Source organism: Pipistrellus hanaki (assembly GCF_964339955.1).
Source record: "Pipistrellus hanaki genome assembly, chromosome: 12".
NCBI lineage: Eukaryota > Metazoa > Chordata > Mammalia > Chiroptera > Vespertilionidae > Pipistrellus > Pipistrellus hanaki.
In genome coordinates this window covers 50,522,592-50,537,719 of record NC_140514.1, presented here as the reverse complement: position 1 = coordinate 50,537,719, position 15,128 = coordinate 50,522,592, and the positions used below count along the sequence as shown (strand labels likewise).

At 59.5% G+C, this 15,128-nt stretch overlaps 3 protein-coding genes across 6 annotated transcripts in view; 2 read left to right on the top strand and 1 right to left on the bottom strand.

The window, feature by feature from the left end:
• The window catches only part of PAX8 (paired box 8), a gene marked incomplete at its 5' end in the record, with an annotated part of 49,695 nt that extends 47,515 nt beyond the window's left edge, over positions 1-2,180 (top strand). For both annotated transcript variants that reach the window (XM_084900776.1, XM_084900775.1), the window contains one exon: positions 1,100-2,180. Coding sequence is in view for 1 of the 2 variants with exons in the window: in XM_084900775.1 (XP_084756901.1) it covers positions 1,100-1,176 (77 nt within the window). The remainder of the gene's footprint in view (positions 1-1,099) is intronic.
• LOC311631356 (uncharacterized protein) overlaps positions 1-15,128 on the top strand; it is a 388,370-nt gene that overhangs the window by 328,544 nt on the left and 44,698 nt on the right. The window lies entirely within an intron of this gene.
• PSD4 (pleckstrin and Sec7 domain containing 4) overlaps positions 12,609-15,128 on the bottom strand; it is a 32,505-nt gene continuing 29,985 nt past the window's right edge. For all 3 annotated transcript variants that reach the window (XM_084900559.1, XM_084900558.1, XM_084900560.1), the window contains exon 17: positions 12,609-14,095. In XM_084900559.1, coding sequence (XP_084756685.1) covers positions 13,838-14,095 — 258 coding nt within the window. In that variant the 3' untranslated portion in view covers positions 12,609-13,837. The remainder of the gene's footprint in view (positions 14,096-15,128) is intronic.

The window sequence follows — 15,128 nt, the reverse complement described above, 5'->3', positions numbered from 1 at the left end:
TGCCCGCTGCCCCTGCCTGGGAGCATGCCGATGGCACCGAGTGCTGTCCCGTTGCCCACATTAGGCACTGAGGAGGCTCCCAGAGCTCAGTAGGCCCTGCACAGGAGTCCTCTGTTCCACCCGGTCCTGGAAGTTGGCTGGAGATGTGGAGCCTTAGAATTCAGGTCCAGAGAGTGACTTGTGGGCTGCTCGGCACCCCTCTTGCCCTCGGGCCTAGGCTGCGTGGAGAAGCTTTTCAGGAAATCATGCCCCATAAGTGGGAACTTGAGGAAACTCACTCAGTCTCCCTGAGTGATGACCTCGGACCAACCTGGGTCAGAGAGAGGAGTGGTGGGAGCATGGCTGACCCCATGGCGTCATCACAGGCCTGGCTGGGCTACCTTTCTCAAGACCTCCCTCTCCTCCTACCACCTTGCCACTCGCTGCTCAGTTTAGCCAGGGGGGCTAAGGGTCAGTCACCTTCCCACAGAGCCTCCCCGTGGAGGTCCCCAAAAACTCACAGCCCTCATTACCTGTCAGAAGTTGTGTTGTTGTTAATCCTCATCGAGGATCTTCTCGCCATTGATTTTTGGTGTGAGAGAGATAATTTGATGTGACGAGGTCAGGGAATCGAACCTGCAACCCAGGCACATGCCCTTGCCCAGGAAATGAACCCACGGCCCTTTGGTGCGTGAACCAATGCTCTAACCACTGAGAAACATCAGCAGGGACAACCAGTCAAATGTTTAATCCCTCTGATTTGGAAGAGGAAGATTCTATGACCTCGCACAGTTTGGGCAGAGCTGGGGAGGCCCTGATGGTGCCCATGTGTGCGTACCTGCTCTCTGTTGCTCTCTCTCCCTAAAACAAGGGCGCTGAAGGTCACTGCAATCGTGGGGGGAGGGACAAGGAGCCACCTTCTCCTTCTGGCCAGAAACTCAAAGGTGAGGTCAGAGAAGGAGGAAACAGGCCGGAGAGGAGTTAATCTTTGATGATCAGATAGGCCAGGGGGTGAATGATTAACCTGAGCTGTCTTAAAGGTTAGCAGATGCCAGGGCGGCTGTGGTGCAATTCCCCCCTCTGACCAGCGCTGCTGTTGTTATTTTTCTGACGTGTCCAGGTTCCCCATATTATTACAGTTCCACATCGAGGCCGAGCGCGCCGCCCACCACCGCCACGGCCTTTGACCACCTGTAGTCGCCATGGGGACAGTGGGAGCGACGGAGCAGCAGGAGGACCCGGGCCCGAAAGGAATCTTTATTTATTACACGAAAATAATCACAAGTCCGGCACGCAGGTCGCACTCCTGTGTGGTTGACTTAATGAACCGTGAAAGACAGGATGACTTTGCAGAAGGCCAGACTGTCCTCCGGGATTCCTCAGTGAGACGGAGTCCCAGGGAGGGACGCCGCACCCCGAAACACGCAAAACTGGAGGGGTGCGGGGAGCAGAGGAGCTGCGAGCTTTAGGGGATGGCAGGCGGCCCACAGGGGGCTGAGGAGCCCATGGCGCCTCTGAGGCTCCACCATCAACAAGCACTAGCGGTCGATCAATCGGTCCTGGACTCTTAGCAGTTCCGTCTGGCCCAGGAGTCACAGCCATAGGAAGGCTGTTCCCCAGCCACCCTGGGGGTCACTCACTGAGCTGCTCCAGAATTGAGGCTCCTGCCCTCCACCTCCCCGACCCAGCCAGCTTGGCTCCGCCTGCACCTCCCCCTTGGCCCTGGGCTGAGAGCCTAAGAGCCCCGCCAGTCAACCAAAAGCTCCATTGGCGGGCAAGGGCCCTCCTCTGCCTGCTCTGTGATGCCCCACCACCCCAGCTTCTCCTCCGGCAGCTCATCCCAGAGACCAGCCTCTGACAGCTGCACACAGACTTCCCCAAGGGCCCAGCGCAGGGCAGGCAGAGCTGCTAGGAACCCGTGTCCCTCCCATCGGCCCTGCCTCGGCCCACGCCCCCCACACCTGAGGAGGCTGCTGCCACCCAGCCAGCCACGCAGGCTCCCTCTGCACCTGCCGCTCCCGCCCCAGGCCTGACTGTAAATACTGTAAATGCAGCTCTGATGGGCGCGCTCCCTCTGTCCACCCAGACTGTGGCCTCTCTGAAGTGTCTCCCTGCCATGTTGGGCTTCTCTCCCCGATGCATCTTTCTTTTTTAAAGACGCCACTATTGCCACTCGACTCAATAAACCATTACTCCATTCCAAGCTTTGGGGCTGCCTGGGAGGTATTGGGTGGGGTGGGGGGTGGGGGGCCTTATCCAGAGAACCTCAGGCCCAGTGGAAACTCACTTTGGGGTCTGGAGTACCCAGGAGGCCTGACTTAGGTTCTCCCTCTGCCCTAACATGTTTCACGCCAGGCACACCACCCATCCTGCGCTTTCACTTCCCCAGCTCCGAGTACCCGCGAGAATAAAATAAGCACAGGCGTCCCAGGCCAGTGGCGGGCTCTCCATAGTGGCTGCTGTGGTTGCTGTTGTTAACAGAGTCCACTGTCTGTCCTGGGAGGCTGGCGACTGCAGCAGGGATGGCTGCTCACAGAAGCAGCCTGTGACCCTGTGGTGTGGGGAGGCGGGGGAAGGGGAGTGAGCAGACATCTACTGGGCTCTGCTGTGCTGGCCACAGAGTGGAGGCCTCACATCAGTGAAGGTGAAGGTGGGGTTAGCCCCATTTTACATGTGGGCAAACTGAGGCTCGGAAAAAATGAAATCCAAGCATGGAGGCGGCGGGTTCAGTCAAGTTCTCTTACCGTTAAGTCCAGCACTTTCACCCAACACCATAGAGCCCTGTCTGGTGCTGGAGGGACCTAGATGCAGGGCACCATGGAGAGGCACAGGGTGGCAGTGCCAACAAGGAAGGAGGGAGCCCGCAGGGACAACCTCTTTCTGAGATACGTTAGAGAGCAAGAGCCACATACCATGGTAGCTGCAGGGCTCTGTCCCCAGCAGGGCTCTTGGCCCCCCCAGGGGCTGTCTGCTGTCCACAGGGACCCTCTCCAATTGACTCGGGAATGAGAGGCAGGGCTGTGTGGTGAATTTGACGGCTGCAAAGACAGCACTTGAGGCTGAGTCAGATGGAAGAGGATTCCAATCCCCTTTCTACTCCCCCCACCCCCTTGCACACACACCCAGCATTCAGGGACTCCGGGCAGGGAGGCCAAGGGGTGGCAGACAGGAGAGGCCAGCATGCTCACCGAGGACGAGGACAGCAGGACATTCCGTGGGGGATAACTGGTCCCTGTCTCTTCCCAGAGGATTGCCATAAGGCTCATTCTCAACATCAGGGCTTCCCTCTGGCCAGGAGCCTGGTGCGGGGACCCAGCCTGGTACCCCTGAGACTCCTCGTGATCCTGAAATGCTGGCCTCCTCAGGCCCTAAGGCAGCTCCACCTGGTTCTGGGGCCACAGAGAACCCCCACACAGGAATCTCTGTGGGGTGCATGGCACCCAGGGAGCCTGCGGTGCAAACACCAGTGCGCTGGCCGGTCCTCTCCAACCCCGAGTGGCTGTGCTTGTGCCATGGTGACTGAGGTTCAGAGCCACCTGCCTCTTTCTGAGGCCACCCAGGTGCCCAGGACACTGCTCTGAGGTGCCGGTGAGGGTGGCCGGGCCAGGTGTGCAGGCCAGATATTCCCTCCGAGGTCAAACCATGCAGCCAGCGATGTCCTGGGGGAGAAAGACGACTTGGGGAACATGAGGGCAGTAGAGAGGGGTGCGAGGAGAAGGTGAGGAGGGCAGGGGAGCTCGGGGCAGAGCTGGAAGCCACCTGATAGGGCCTGTGTGTGGAGGGCAGGATGAGTCACAGTGGCCCGAGGGAGGGGCTGGTGGACTGTGTGGCACGGTCGGGCCCTAGTCCTTGGAAGGCCTGTGGGAGCAGCTTGTTGGCAGGAGAATTCGGGGAACAGCATGGACCCGGACATGCCCGCAGCAGTGGGGCCCACCTCGCCTGCCCCTGCACACAGGAGCAGCCCCTCTTCGCTGTGGACAGGCTCCTCTGCCCTGAGGCCACTCACCCTGGTCCCTCATGGTCCCCATTCCCTCCTCAGGGCCCGCCCTCCCTGCACCAGCTGGGCCAGCCGGCCTGAAGCCCACAGAGGCTCCGGTGGGAAGGCAGCCCCTGCTTGGTGGGAGACAGAGCAGTTTGAACCCTCCCTGGGCCCACCAGGTGGGGCAGAACCCATCTTTCCACGGGCGCTGGAGCTGCTGAGACCCTCTGTCCCGCAGGCTGGGGAAGGGGCAGCTGGGAGTCCTGCCTCCGTGGCAAGGCCCTGGGCCAGGTCCAACCCTCGCTTCTCCAACATTCCTGCTGAAAGTTGTTACTAACGAACATGAATTCCCTGCCTCTCCTGACCAGGGCCACTCACAACCCAGACAGCCTCAGGCAGGGGAGTTGGTGCCGCAGCCCAGATGGGCCCACCGAGGGTTCCCTCTCCTCCTTCTCTTCTCTCCACCCCGACACATGCACTTTTCCCCACACCCACCCGTCTTCCTGAGGCGATTCCTGGTGTCCCTGTCCTGTAGTAGGTGTAGGAGGAGGGGGCTGACCTCCAGCGGCTTGGGGGCTCCCTCCTCGCCCTCCATTTCACTGCCCCCTCACCCGCCCTCCCCACCCTCAGAGGTTATGACAACCCTTCACGTAGCTGTAGTGTCTTTTGTTTATAAAACTTCTCTGCATCCATTTCTCTCTGATTGGGGACATTGGCCCCATTTTGCACTTGGGGAAACTGAGAAGCAAGAGAGGACCTTTTCAAGGAGCTGGGACCACAGCTGAATCTGCACCCTCCTCGGAGGCATCCAGTGTCTGGATGTGGCCTCCGGCAGGTCTCTGTGTGGGGAGGGACAGCGCTGCCGGCTCCCAGCCGTCAGCCTTCAGGCCGAGGAGAAGTGCCGTGTGGATCCATTTCCCCTGCTTCCTTGGTCCCCTCCCCTCCCGGCCTTCAGGGCCACATGCACCACCATTTGAAGGACGATGTGTGATGCTCCAGGGCCCCAGCTCCTGTGTCACTTCCAACAGGCATGACCAGCTGAGCCGAGCCGGCCACGGCTGTGGTGTTGGTGAAAGCAAGGGCCCCGGTCCCACAGAGGCGACTGACCTCCTCCCTCTCCCCTTCTCTTTCCTGTCCCCCCTCAGCTTTCTACTCCGGTCCCTCTTCTGCCGGGTCCCAGTAATGACTCCTTTCACAGCCTGTTGAGAGACCTCTGTGTCGAGGGTGTGGGAAGGGCTCAGGGGCCCGAGCCTGGTCAGGAAAGCCTCTGCACCCTCATCAGCGAGGGACACCCCACAGCCGTTTCCTGCTGGTAGTGGAGACCTACCACCCCCTCCCCCTCTCCAAGCCCCTAGGACCAAGCCAGTGCCTCTCCCTGGAGGCTGGTCCCTCCGAAGACAGCACCCTTTCTCCGACTCTTGCCGGGCAGTGATTCCAGGCCGCAGCTGAGAAGAGGCCTCCTGGAGATTTGGGGTCTCAGGGGTGGGAAGTGGGGCGCTGAGGGGGCAGGGGCGGTGCCTCCATCTGTGCCTGTGGCAGCCGGCCAGGCTGGGCAGGGAGGTGCCGCCTGCGGCTCTCCCAGGGAAATGTGATTTCCCCGAGTGAAGCGGACTGTGCAGTGTGGAAATTGGCTCTTTTCTGAGCGAGCGGCTGTGGCAGAGTCTGCTAGCCGGGCCGCGGGAAGCCGTGCTGGCCCCTGGGGTGCGCTGGGAGCAGCCATGTGCTGAGAACTCATTAGGGATAAATCAAAGCCGCACCAGCACGGAGCCAACACCACCACCCCCACAGTGCCCACCCCCCACCGCCCCTCCCCCTCCCAGCCAGGCACCTCCCGGGTCGGAGAGCCGGCCACGCGTCACAGTCAGACACGGGCCCTGAAATCCAGGAGCCAGCCTGGAGGCGAGACCTGTGCACTTACAAATAAATGTTCGCTTGTTTCCTGTTTGTTTGCTTTTTGGGGAAAGGTTGGGGGATGGGGCTTCATTGGTAACAAGCTTAACTGACACCAGAGGCCTTGCTAGAGCCTGAACTAGGAGCTCACCTTCCGGCCAGCTCACCGTTCCTCACCCTCAAGCTGCCCTTCCACACCTGCCCCTGCCTCTTAGGCCACACGTTCCCCACAGGCACCCACAACTCCCCACCTGGTCCCAGGGCTCCCTGCAGAGCAGACAGTGTCCAGGAGGGATGAATTCTGTCTGAATGGGAACCCGTCCCCCCACTCAAGGAAAAGGAAGGGAGCGGGCCTCCTTCCAATCCAGGGGCCGGGCTGTTAGTTACTGGCATCAGAACTAGCCCGGCCATACGTCATCACGTCATCACGTTATTCCGGGTCCCCCTGCTAAAGAGCCAGGGCCTGCACCTGCCACCCTCCCCACAGACGCCCCGGGGCGGCGGGGTAGGGGTCGGGGGGTGATTCCTCAGCTGTGAAATGCCAGGCTCAGGCCAGGATGCCGCGTGGGTCAGCGAGAGGCAGTGCAGCCTCATCTGACTGGTTCAGGCATGAAGCCCTCCTTCTCCCAAATTCCCCAGGTAACTTTCCGCTGAACCGGAGGCGGGAACCACATTCCCACATTTGGAATCCTGGGGTGGGGGGAGGGAGGGGAGGGTCCCGCCTCAGCCGGCTGAGCCACGCCAGGCTGGGGCAGACACTGAGCTCGGGGGGCCACAGCCATGCGGGCTGGCAGGAGAAGTCACCTTCACAACTCAGAATTCTTCCATAAGCCACCCACTGTGTGCCAGACCCTGTGTCAGGCACTTGGAAGGAAACAAGATGAATCCAGTTGCATGACACCCCCCACAAAAAAGCAACCAAAATAACTCAAACCCCCTCGGAGCTGAGACATGAGACTTTCGTGAAAGTCACCTAGAGAGCGAGGCGAGGAGGCAGTGGCAGGCCTCAGAGGAGCCACATAAAGTGCCGCCGGCTCAGGGGATGCTCACCAAGGCCCTCTGCCCTCCTGTCCCCTCCAAACAGCAGCTACCAGGAACCAACGCAAACCTACACCTGAGCCTGCCTTCAGGCACTCTCCCCGGGGAAAACTGCCCCTGTGTTTCTGTGATGCCGGGAGGGCGGCTGGACAGACACAGAATGTGCATGACCTTTTGCAGCACCCTGTCACCCAGCACCCTGTCGCCCACTGCTCTCGCGGAGGCTCGGTCAGCCGGGCACCCAGACAGCGGCCTACACCGAGGGCCTGGGCTGTGCTCTGAGCTTCTCTGCTCTGATGGCCCGAGGGGAGGAGGGATGGTGTCCAGGGCCTTGACACTGACCAGCAGCTGCCCTTCCCGGTGTGATCCTGGCTGGTGCCCCTTCTCCCGCCAGCCCAGCCATTTGACCTCAGATGCAAGGAGCTGGAGGGAAGAGAGGAGGAGGAGGGGGTCCTGTGTGGACAATGGGGAGAGGCCAGGAGGGGAGACCTACATGGAGGCTGAGGCCCCAATGGCTGTGAGCTTCAGGTCTTGTCTCTCCCTCCCCATGAGCTCGGGCTCAGGGTGGGGTCAGGGCGCAGGCCTTGGGGACAGGCCTCACCTCCCAGATCCCGTCCTCCATCTGCATTTCCTCCCGCTCTACATGGAGGGTGGAGGGAGGGCCTGGGGCTGCAGCACGGAGGGGAGCAGGTGCCTCCCCGGCAGCCGGCCCAGGGTGGGAGCTGGGGGTGGGCCAGATCCCAGCTAAGGCTCAGGGCCTATCTGAGCATGTCGCCCGCTAAGGAGGAGCTGAGCTGGGGGAGGGGAGGGTGGGGAGGTGAATAAATAATAGGAAATAAAACTTCATGAAGCAGAAAATAAAAGGCAGATTATACAGATGTGGCAATTTGAAGGATCATTGCCTCTGTCCTCTTTTTAACTGCTGCATCTGGAGTTTTGAAGCAGCTTATCCTCTCCCTCCCTCTGCCAGGTCCCCGCCTGGCTGGAGGCCCCCACGGGGCCAAGGCACGCTTGGGGACGGCACCTCCAAAGGCTCGGCTGCTGGCATCTCCCGCTTCCAGGACATGCTGCCAGGCCCCAGACAAGCCTGGGGGGCTGGGCAGCAGCTGGGAGGTGCGCTGGGTGAACCCCCAGTGAATGTGTTTGTGTGAGGAAGGGGCACGCCTCTGAGAGAGCAGAGTGGGTGAGGGCAGAGTTGGTTGTGGGCAGCGTGGGCAGGCCTAGGAGGATGGAAAGCAGCCTGGAGACTCAGGAATAGGGTGAGGGTGTGGGGTGGCAGGAGAAAGGGTGCCCCTGGCTAAGGGGGTGGATGAGGCTTAGCTGGATGGGGGTACCTAGACCTCTGCATCTTCATGCAGGCAGCTCCTTTCTCATCTTCATCAAAATTCATTTGTTAAGCCCCCATTTGACACTGTGCCAGGTGCTATATAAACAGACATGGTCCTTGCCCTTAAGGAATTTCCAGCCTAAGACACACACACACTGCCATTTTGTTTGTCTTATTTTAAATATTAATGTATTCACCACCTTGTTCCAGAGAGGGTGAGACAGCTCACAGGAAATGCATGCCGTGAGTCAAGTACGAAGGAGAAGCCCAGCACGGGGACCTCAGGAACCGTGCAGGGAGTGGTCAGGAGGCCGGGGTGGCCCGGCGGAGCTGGACCTGGGCCTCCAGCCTCTCGGTGGCCGCGTGAAGGGGCTGCCGGTCACTTACCCAGTTCGTCTGCTGGACATGGGAGTCATTGCTTCTCTGTGCCTGTCCCTCCCGGCCCTGTCCCATCACACCAGAAAGGGACAGAGAGACCAGAGACCGGCAGCTCCTGCCAGACACCGAGGTGAGGAGAGGCCAGTCTGGCCCAGTCTCCTCGCCATCCCGGTGTGCTGTCTTTCAAAGCAGCGGGCAAATCATCACAGAATCATCATACACACAGGGGTCAGGAGCAGACAATGCCAAGTTCAGACTTAGGTCTGATAAGTAACGTCTGTACAGAAATGGACCATTTCTGGAAGGATTTGTTGAGGGGCCACATCCTGCAGGCGTTAGAACTCCAGCTCTGACATTCAGAGCAAAGATGGGGCAGAAGGCTGAAGTTAGGAGAGTCCCAGAAGTTCCCCGGCCAGGCTTGTGGGAAGGCTGACCCCAGAGGTTGGAGGACCAGGAGGAGGAGAGACAGAAGACAAACAGGCAGGTAGAACCAGGAGTACTGGGTGCCAGACCTGAGGGAGGACAGACTTGAGGCTCACATTTTCCACCCTCATGGGGCCCAGAGGATGCCAGGCTGCCTGGGCCTTCCCCCTACCGCCTCCCTCACCCACCCAAGGAGCTCACGCTCTCCTGGGAGCAGAGTGGGGAACGAGGGTTGTAGACGGTATGACAGAGAGGAGGGCTCAAGGAGGCTTCCTGCAGGAGGTGATGCCGGCGACAGTGGCTTCTCCTCTTCCCATTTCTGATAAACTCAGTTTCTCCACAGCTGGTCCCAGTCCCATCCTTTGGGGAGTTTGCCTCCACCCTGCCCCACTCCCATCTCAGAAGATGGGTTCTGATGACCCGAAGCTCCTGACTCTAGTGATTGGCTCTGAGATGGGCCAGGGCCCAGGGCAGGCTGCTTAGAGGAACTCTCCCAGGAGCAGCTCTGTCTGTGCCAGGGTGCACGGAAGCTGCTGAGCCATTTCGGTGCCATGAGGCTTCTCCTGCCTCCCCCGCTAGGGAGCCAGAGCCAGGGAGCTGGAGTCCGCCTCACCTGCTGAGCACAGGGCATCCAGCTATTGAAGACAGTCCATGTCCTTTCCCGCTGAAGTGCCTCTGAGTTGAGATGTGGGATTTGCAGCATCCAGGCGGGAAGAGCCGTGAGCAAAGGCCTAGCCTTGAGGACTCACATGTCCAAGGACAGAGCCTGAGCCTGAGCCCAGAGGAGGGGCAGGTGCGTGAGTGAGGCAGCGAGGCCTGGCACTAATAGCTAACCTGCGCCATGTCCTTCTGTGCCAGGCATTGTTCTCAGATGCTGACACGCATCCCTCACTTAATCCCCCAAGGACCCATGAGGTAAGCGGTGTGATTATCCTGTTTTATAGGGAAGCTGGTGGAGCGCAGGAGGCTAAGTCACTGGGCCCTGGTCGGACATGCGGGACAGCTAGGACTCGGCTCCAGAGTCTGCTGCCAAGGCCACATCACGATGGCCTTGTTCAGGTCACACGTCATATGGTCGAGGAGGCCAAAGGTCACCGAGAGGGAAGAAGGAGGAAGGTAGAGAAGACCCTGGACTTGATGACTGAGGGTCCTCCGTGCGCTCTTTTGGGTCGTGGTGTGTGAGGGAGGGGCAGGTGGAAGCCCGTTAGTGAGTTGTGGCTGGGAGGGAGCGAGGAGCCAGGTGAGGGAGGGAAATGGCTAGAAATAGCATCTTTTTCTTCATGAAGGGGAGACTTAAAGGTGTTTGCAAGGCAAGATGGTGAAGAGGGTGGAGATTAGGCCCAAGGAGCAGCCAGGACCCCATTTCATGGTGATGGGTGGAGCTGATGGGCTGTGTGTGGGCTCAGGAGAGGGGTCCGTCCACTCAGGAACGCAGAGAGCACCTCTCCCTCCGGAGACGGAGGAGGAAGGGGCAGGTAAAAGTGTGAGCCACAGTTGATGGTGAGGGATGCGGCATCCAGAAGAGCTGGAGGCACAGGTGCTGGCGGAGGGGCGGTGGGAGGAGCCTGAGAGAGCAGGAATTCTGACACCTGTAAATCCCTGGGAGCACCTGGGGCGGGTGTGGGATCGCCACCTGGTCCCGGGTTCCAGTTCCTTCCCCCCCCCCTTTTTTTTTTTTTTTTACTTACAGAGAGTTACACTAATAAGAGAACAAGACCATCTCCAGGCCATGTTCGGACCCTGCCAGTTGGCCTTACTCAAATCGTTTTGTCCCCTGAAAGCAAGGCTCCTGGGCTGTTTCCAAGCCCTGCACGTCCCTCTTTTGCTGGAAAGCCACACTCCTGGGCTTCACGTGAGATTCTTGGGGATCTGGCCTCGAGGCCCCTCTCATATTGTGACTTCCTCAACCTGACTCCCCCACCCTCCAGCCCAGCTCTTTCCAACCCCAATGCACCCCACCTGTCTCCCTCTGACTCTGAGCCCCCAGAGGAGAAGCCAGGCTGAGGCCTGTGACCTTTTATTCTTCCGCGGTGCCTGGCAGGCCACAGGATGTCACCAGCAGAAAGCCAGACCTCACCGATGCTGAGAGGCAGGAGGAGTCCAGTCCCACCCGGTCAGGGCAGCTCAGGGCCCTGGAGCCTGAGCTCCCCTGGAGGGGAAGGAGGACACAGACACACTCTGCCAACTTGCAGAACCCCGCTCGTCTCGGGGAGAGGGAGGTGAGGTCAAATATAGGCTGGAGGGTCTGACGGCCCCATGCCCAGGACTGGGCTTGTTTTCACTTTCCTAGGTCACCGGGGTCAGTTCTGTGGGGAGCTCCAGGCCAACGGTCGGCAGCCTTTCGGACCTCTCGGACCACCAGTGGGAGTCCGCTGCTCTAGGCTGTCCCCATAAGGCCGCAGAAAGATTTTCCCTCTCATCTGCAGGATGATGTCAAAGTCCCTACCCTTTGTGTGGTGGAGACGTGTTTGGATGTGTGAGGCCTGGCCTGAGCCACTCCTGGTTCTGTAGAGGACACAGGCTGGCTTCCTGCCATCAGTGAGCCCAGCGCTGCAGCAAGCACCTGGGCCCAGAAGCCAGGAAGATGCAAGCCCGCCCCCTCGTGGCCACCCACCATGACTGCAGCCCAACAGCCCAGTCTCTACCCGCCAGGCCTCTGGCATGAGTAGCCTGGCAACACTGGCTGGGACCTGGGCACCAGCCCCTGGCTCCACAGGCCTCACGTGCCCAAGTGAAGGGAGGTGCCAGCTTTTCATGAGCAAAGAAGCATCAAGTGTCATACACATGCCCACAGGCAGACATACCTCTCCTTTCATTCTTGTTTTAGAATAAGGATACGCATCCAGTGAGGTCAAACACCTCATCCAAGGCCATTGAGCTTAATTGTCAGCTCTGAGCCCAGTCACGTTCACCTGAAACCAGGCTTCCACCTCCATAGCACAGGGCCATCGGACTCTGCGCGCTGTTACCTGTGTTTGTATCAGGGCGACCCAGGGCCTAAGGGTTGCTAGTTTCACGCCCAGGAACAAACCCTACAGGACCCAAACCCTCATCGCAGGTGGGATGGTGTCTTCCGCTCACTGCACTGAGAGATGAGTGTTTCCATGCCAACAGCTGGGAACCAGAGCAGCACTATCACCTCCCGGAGGTCAGGGGTGTGGTCCATTCATTTTTAGCTCCTTAGCACTGGCCCATGAAAAGTGTCAATATTGTTTGTGAAATGGATAAATGAACCAGTGTGTGCATAAACGATTCTGAGGTCCCCTCCAGTTTGATAGTAAATGTGTGACTCCTGCACACAAACACACACTCCTCTATACACATGAACGGACACACACACAGACATGCATCCACACAGACACACAAACACACCTGAAGACAGGCATATACATGCAGGCATATAGACACACATATACATATATGCAAACACACATATACACGCAGACACAGAGACACATATAAACACATATGCACATGCAGACACACATACATACTCATAGACATGCTTATGCCCACAGGGCAGAGGGGATAAAGCCTGACAAAGAACAGCTGCCCACCCCCCCCCCCCAATCACACACTCGTGCACACCTTCTTCACTGGCCTGTATTTATTGCACACCCATTGGGTGCATGGCTCAGCCCCGGGCTCTGGTCAGAAACCTCTTGTGGCCCCAAAGGGCCAGCCCAGCTTGGGGGAGTTCCAGGCCACAGGGCTGGTTACAAGCATGGACGAGGGGGAGGCCGGCAGGAAGGTGGAGCGGCAGGGCGTCAGCCAGCAGGCGGCAGGCAGGCAGCAGAGGCCCCTCTTGGCGGTCAGCCTGTGGGCACACTTGGTTGAACAGAGACAATGGTGGCTGCTCCCCCAGCCCAGCCTCCTTCCCACTGGCACAGCCTCAGATCCGTGGGTGTCTGAGAACCACCTCAGAACCACCCCCCGCCCCACCCTGCAGGTCGCTCCAGGGGACACACAGGGAGGGCAGGGCCCAGAGGGGCCTGGTGCCCCTGGGGAATGGAGCTGTATGGGCTGGGATGTGGGGAGGGGCTCCAGGCCTCCACCCTGACTCTCAACCCTTCCTCAGTGGCAGCTCCTGCCAGGAGAGCCCCAGGGGCTGTGTCACCACCTCCTCCTCAGCCTCCCCAGGGATCTGAGCCTCTTTCCTGGCGCGGGGACACAAAGGCCCCTTGTTCAGGGCTCTCCAGAGCCCTGGAGCCCCCACCGCTCTGAGGCCATTGGCTCTGCTCTGTTGATTAGCAATTGGGCATGGGAGGTGGGGTGCTCTCATTGGCCCTGCAGGGCCCACTGTAGGGCTGAGGAGACAAAGGTGCAGTCCCAGAGCCAGCCTCACAGGGCCCTGTCCCTGACAGCAGCCTCACCCTGAGGAGGGCCCGACCACAGAAGGCTCGCTGGGGTCTTCCCGGACCTCTCCCAGCAGGTCACCTGATTCCCAGAGCAAGACTATCCCCGGGGCCTGACCGCCCAGAGGCCTCGGCTGCCCCAGGCTCTCTTCTAGAAGCACGGGGACCATCTTCTCTGCTTCCCCAAGGGCTGAGCTGCCCCAGGCCCAGGAAAAGGGGCCATTCTTGATTTGGAGGAGTGAAGAGTGACATGGAGCAAACTTCGGGAGAGGAGCCAAATCTTTGGCCTCCCACCTTCCTCACGAGTGGCCAGGGACCTGCCTGAGGACCTGCCACAGGGGCGGGGCAGGGCAGAGCAGTCCTCGGGCAAGCACAGATGGCTGTCCTTTAGCAGAGGCCTCTCCTCCATCCCACAGGGCTTCTCCCAGGTCCGCCCCAGCGCAGGGGCCGAGGTCTGTGAGTGACGCTTCACAGCTGATGGCGGTTCCGCTTGGGGATAATCTTCCGGTAGGTCCTGCGCTCGGAGATGTTGCGCTTCACCTTGGCGGTGGTGGGGGCCTCGTCCTGGTGCAGGGAGGGGCTGGAGTGGGACTTCTTCAGGCTGGGCTTGGGCTCCTGGGGGCCCGCAGCTTCCCTCCCCAGCTGCTCCTCCCACAGGTCCAGGTCGTCCGAGGCGCAGTGCAGGCGCGTCACCAGCAGCTGCACGTACATCTCATAGCGGGTTTTCTGCAAAACACAGGCACCCCACCTTAGCACCCCCTGGCTCCCGGTGGGAGGGGGGTAGGCTGGAATCGTGAGGGCTGAACAGATAGCGTGTGTATGAAGCTGTGGCAATGAAAACTGCTGTAGAGCTGAAACCAATTTGGCTCAGTGGATAGAGCGTCGGTTTGCAGACTGAAAGGTCCCAGGTTCCATTCCAGTCAAGGACATGTACCTTGGTTGCGGGCACATTCCCAAGTAGGGGGTGAACAAGAGGCAGCTGATCAATGATTCTCTCTCATCAGTGTTTCTAACTCTCTATCCCTCTCTCTTCCTCTCTGTAAAAAAATCAATAAAAATATATTTTTTTAAGAAAATAAAAGCTGCTGCAGAGAGAGGGCTGGACTGACAGCGAGCGCCGGTGTCGCACCTGTAACCAGGCTTTGCAGAACAAAGCAGTAGCGTGTGAGAGCCCTGCCACTATTCTGACTGTTACAGTTACACGGGGCCAGCCAGCCCTGTTCTCACGGCCAACACCGAGTGCGTTATAACCACCTTCACCGGACACTGAGAGGCCAGGACCCAGGAGGCCTGGGCCCATGCAGCACTGCACTCGATGGCTCACGCCTGCACTGAAACCTGGCTGAGGCTGAGCAGCATGGTAACAACTGGCATCTGGAGAGCATGATGCGAACAGCCTTCGTCAGCTCACACTCCTCAGGACCCTGTAACTAGCACCTCCAGATACAGTTTCCGTTTTGGTCCGTGCTTTCTCACCCTCCATCCTGTGTGGCCATTATCCCAGCCCCAGGGGTGGGGGGACACCCCATGAGGTCGTTTCCTTGTCCCAGGCTGGGAGGTTGGGTGGGGCACCATCATGAGCCTGTTTATAAAGGACTGGAGGGCTCCAGAGGGGCTAGCAGCTGCTAAAGACCTCTCCGGTCTCTGGTGGGAGGGGCTGGAGTTCTGCAGGCAGACCTGGGTCTTGTTGGCCATGCCTGGGCCTCTGAGAAATGGTGTGCTCACTGCCACAAGTGCAGCAAAAAGCCAGAGGGGATGA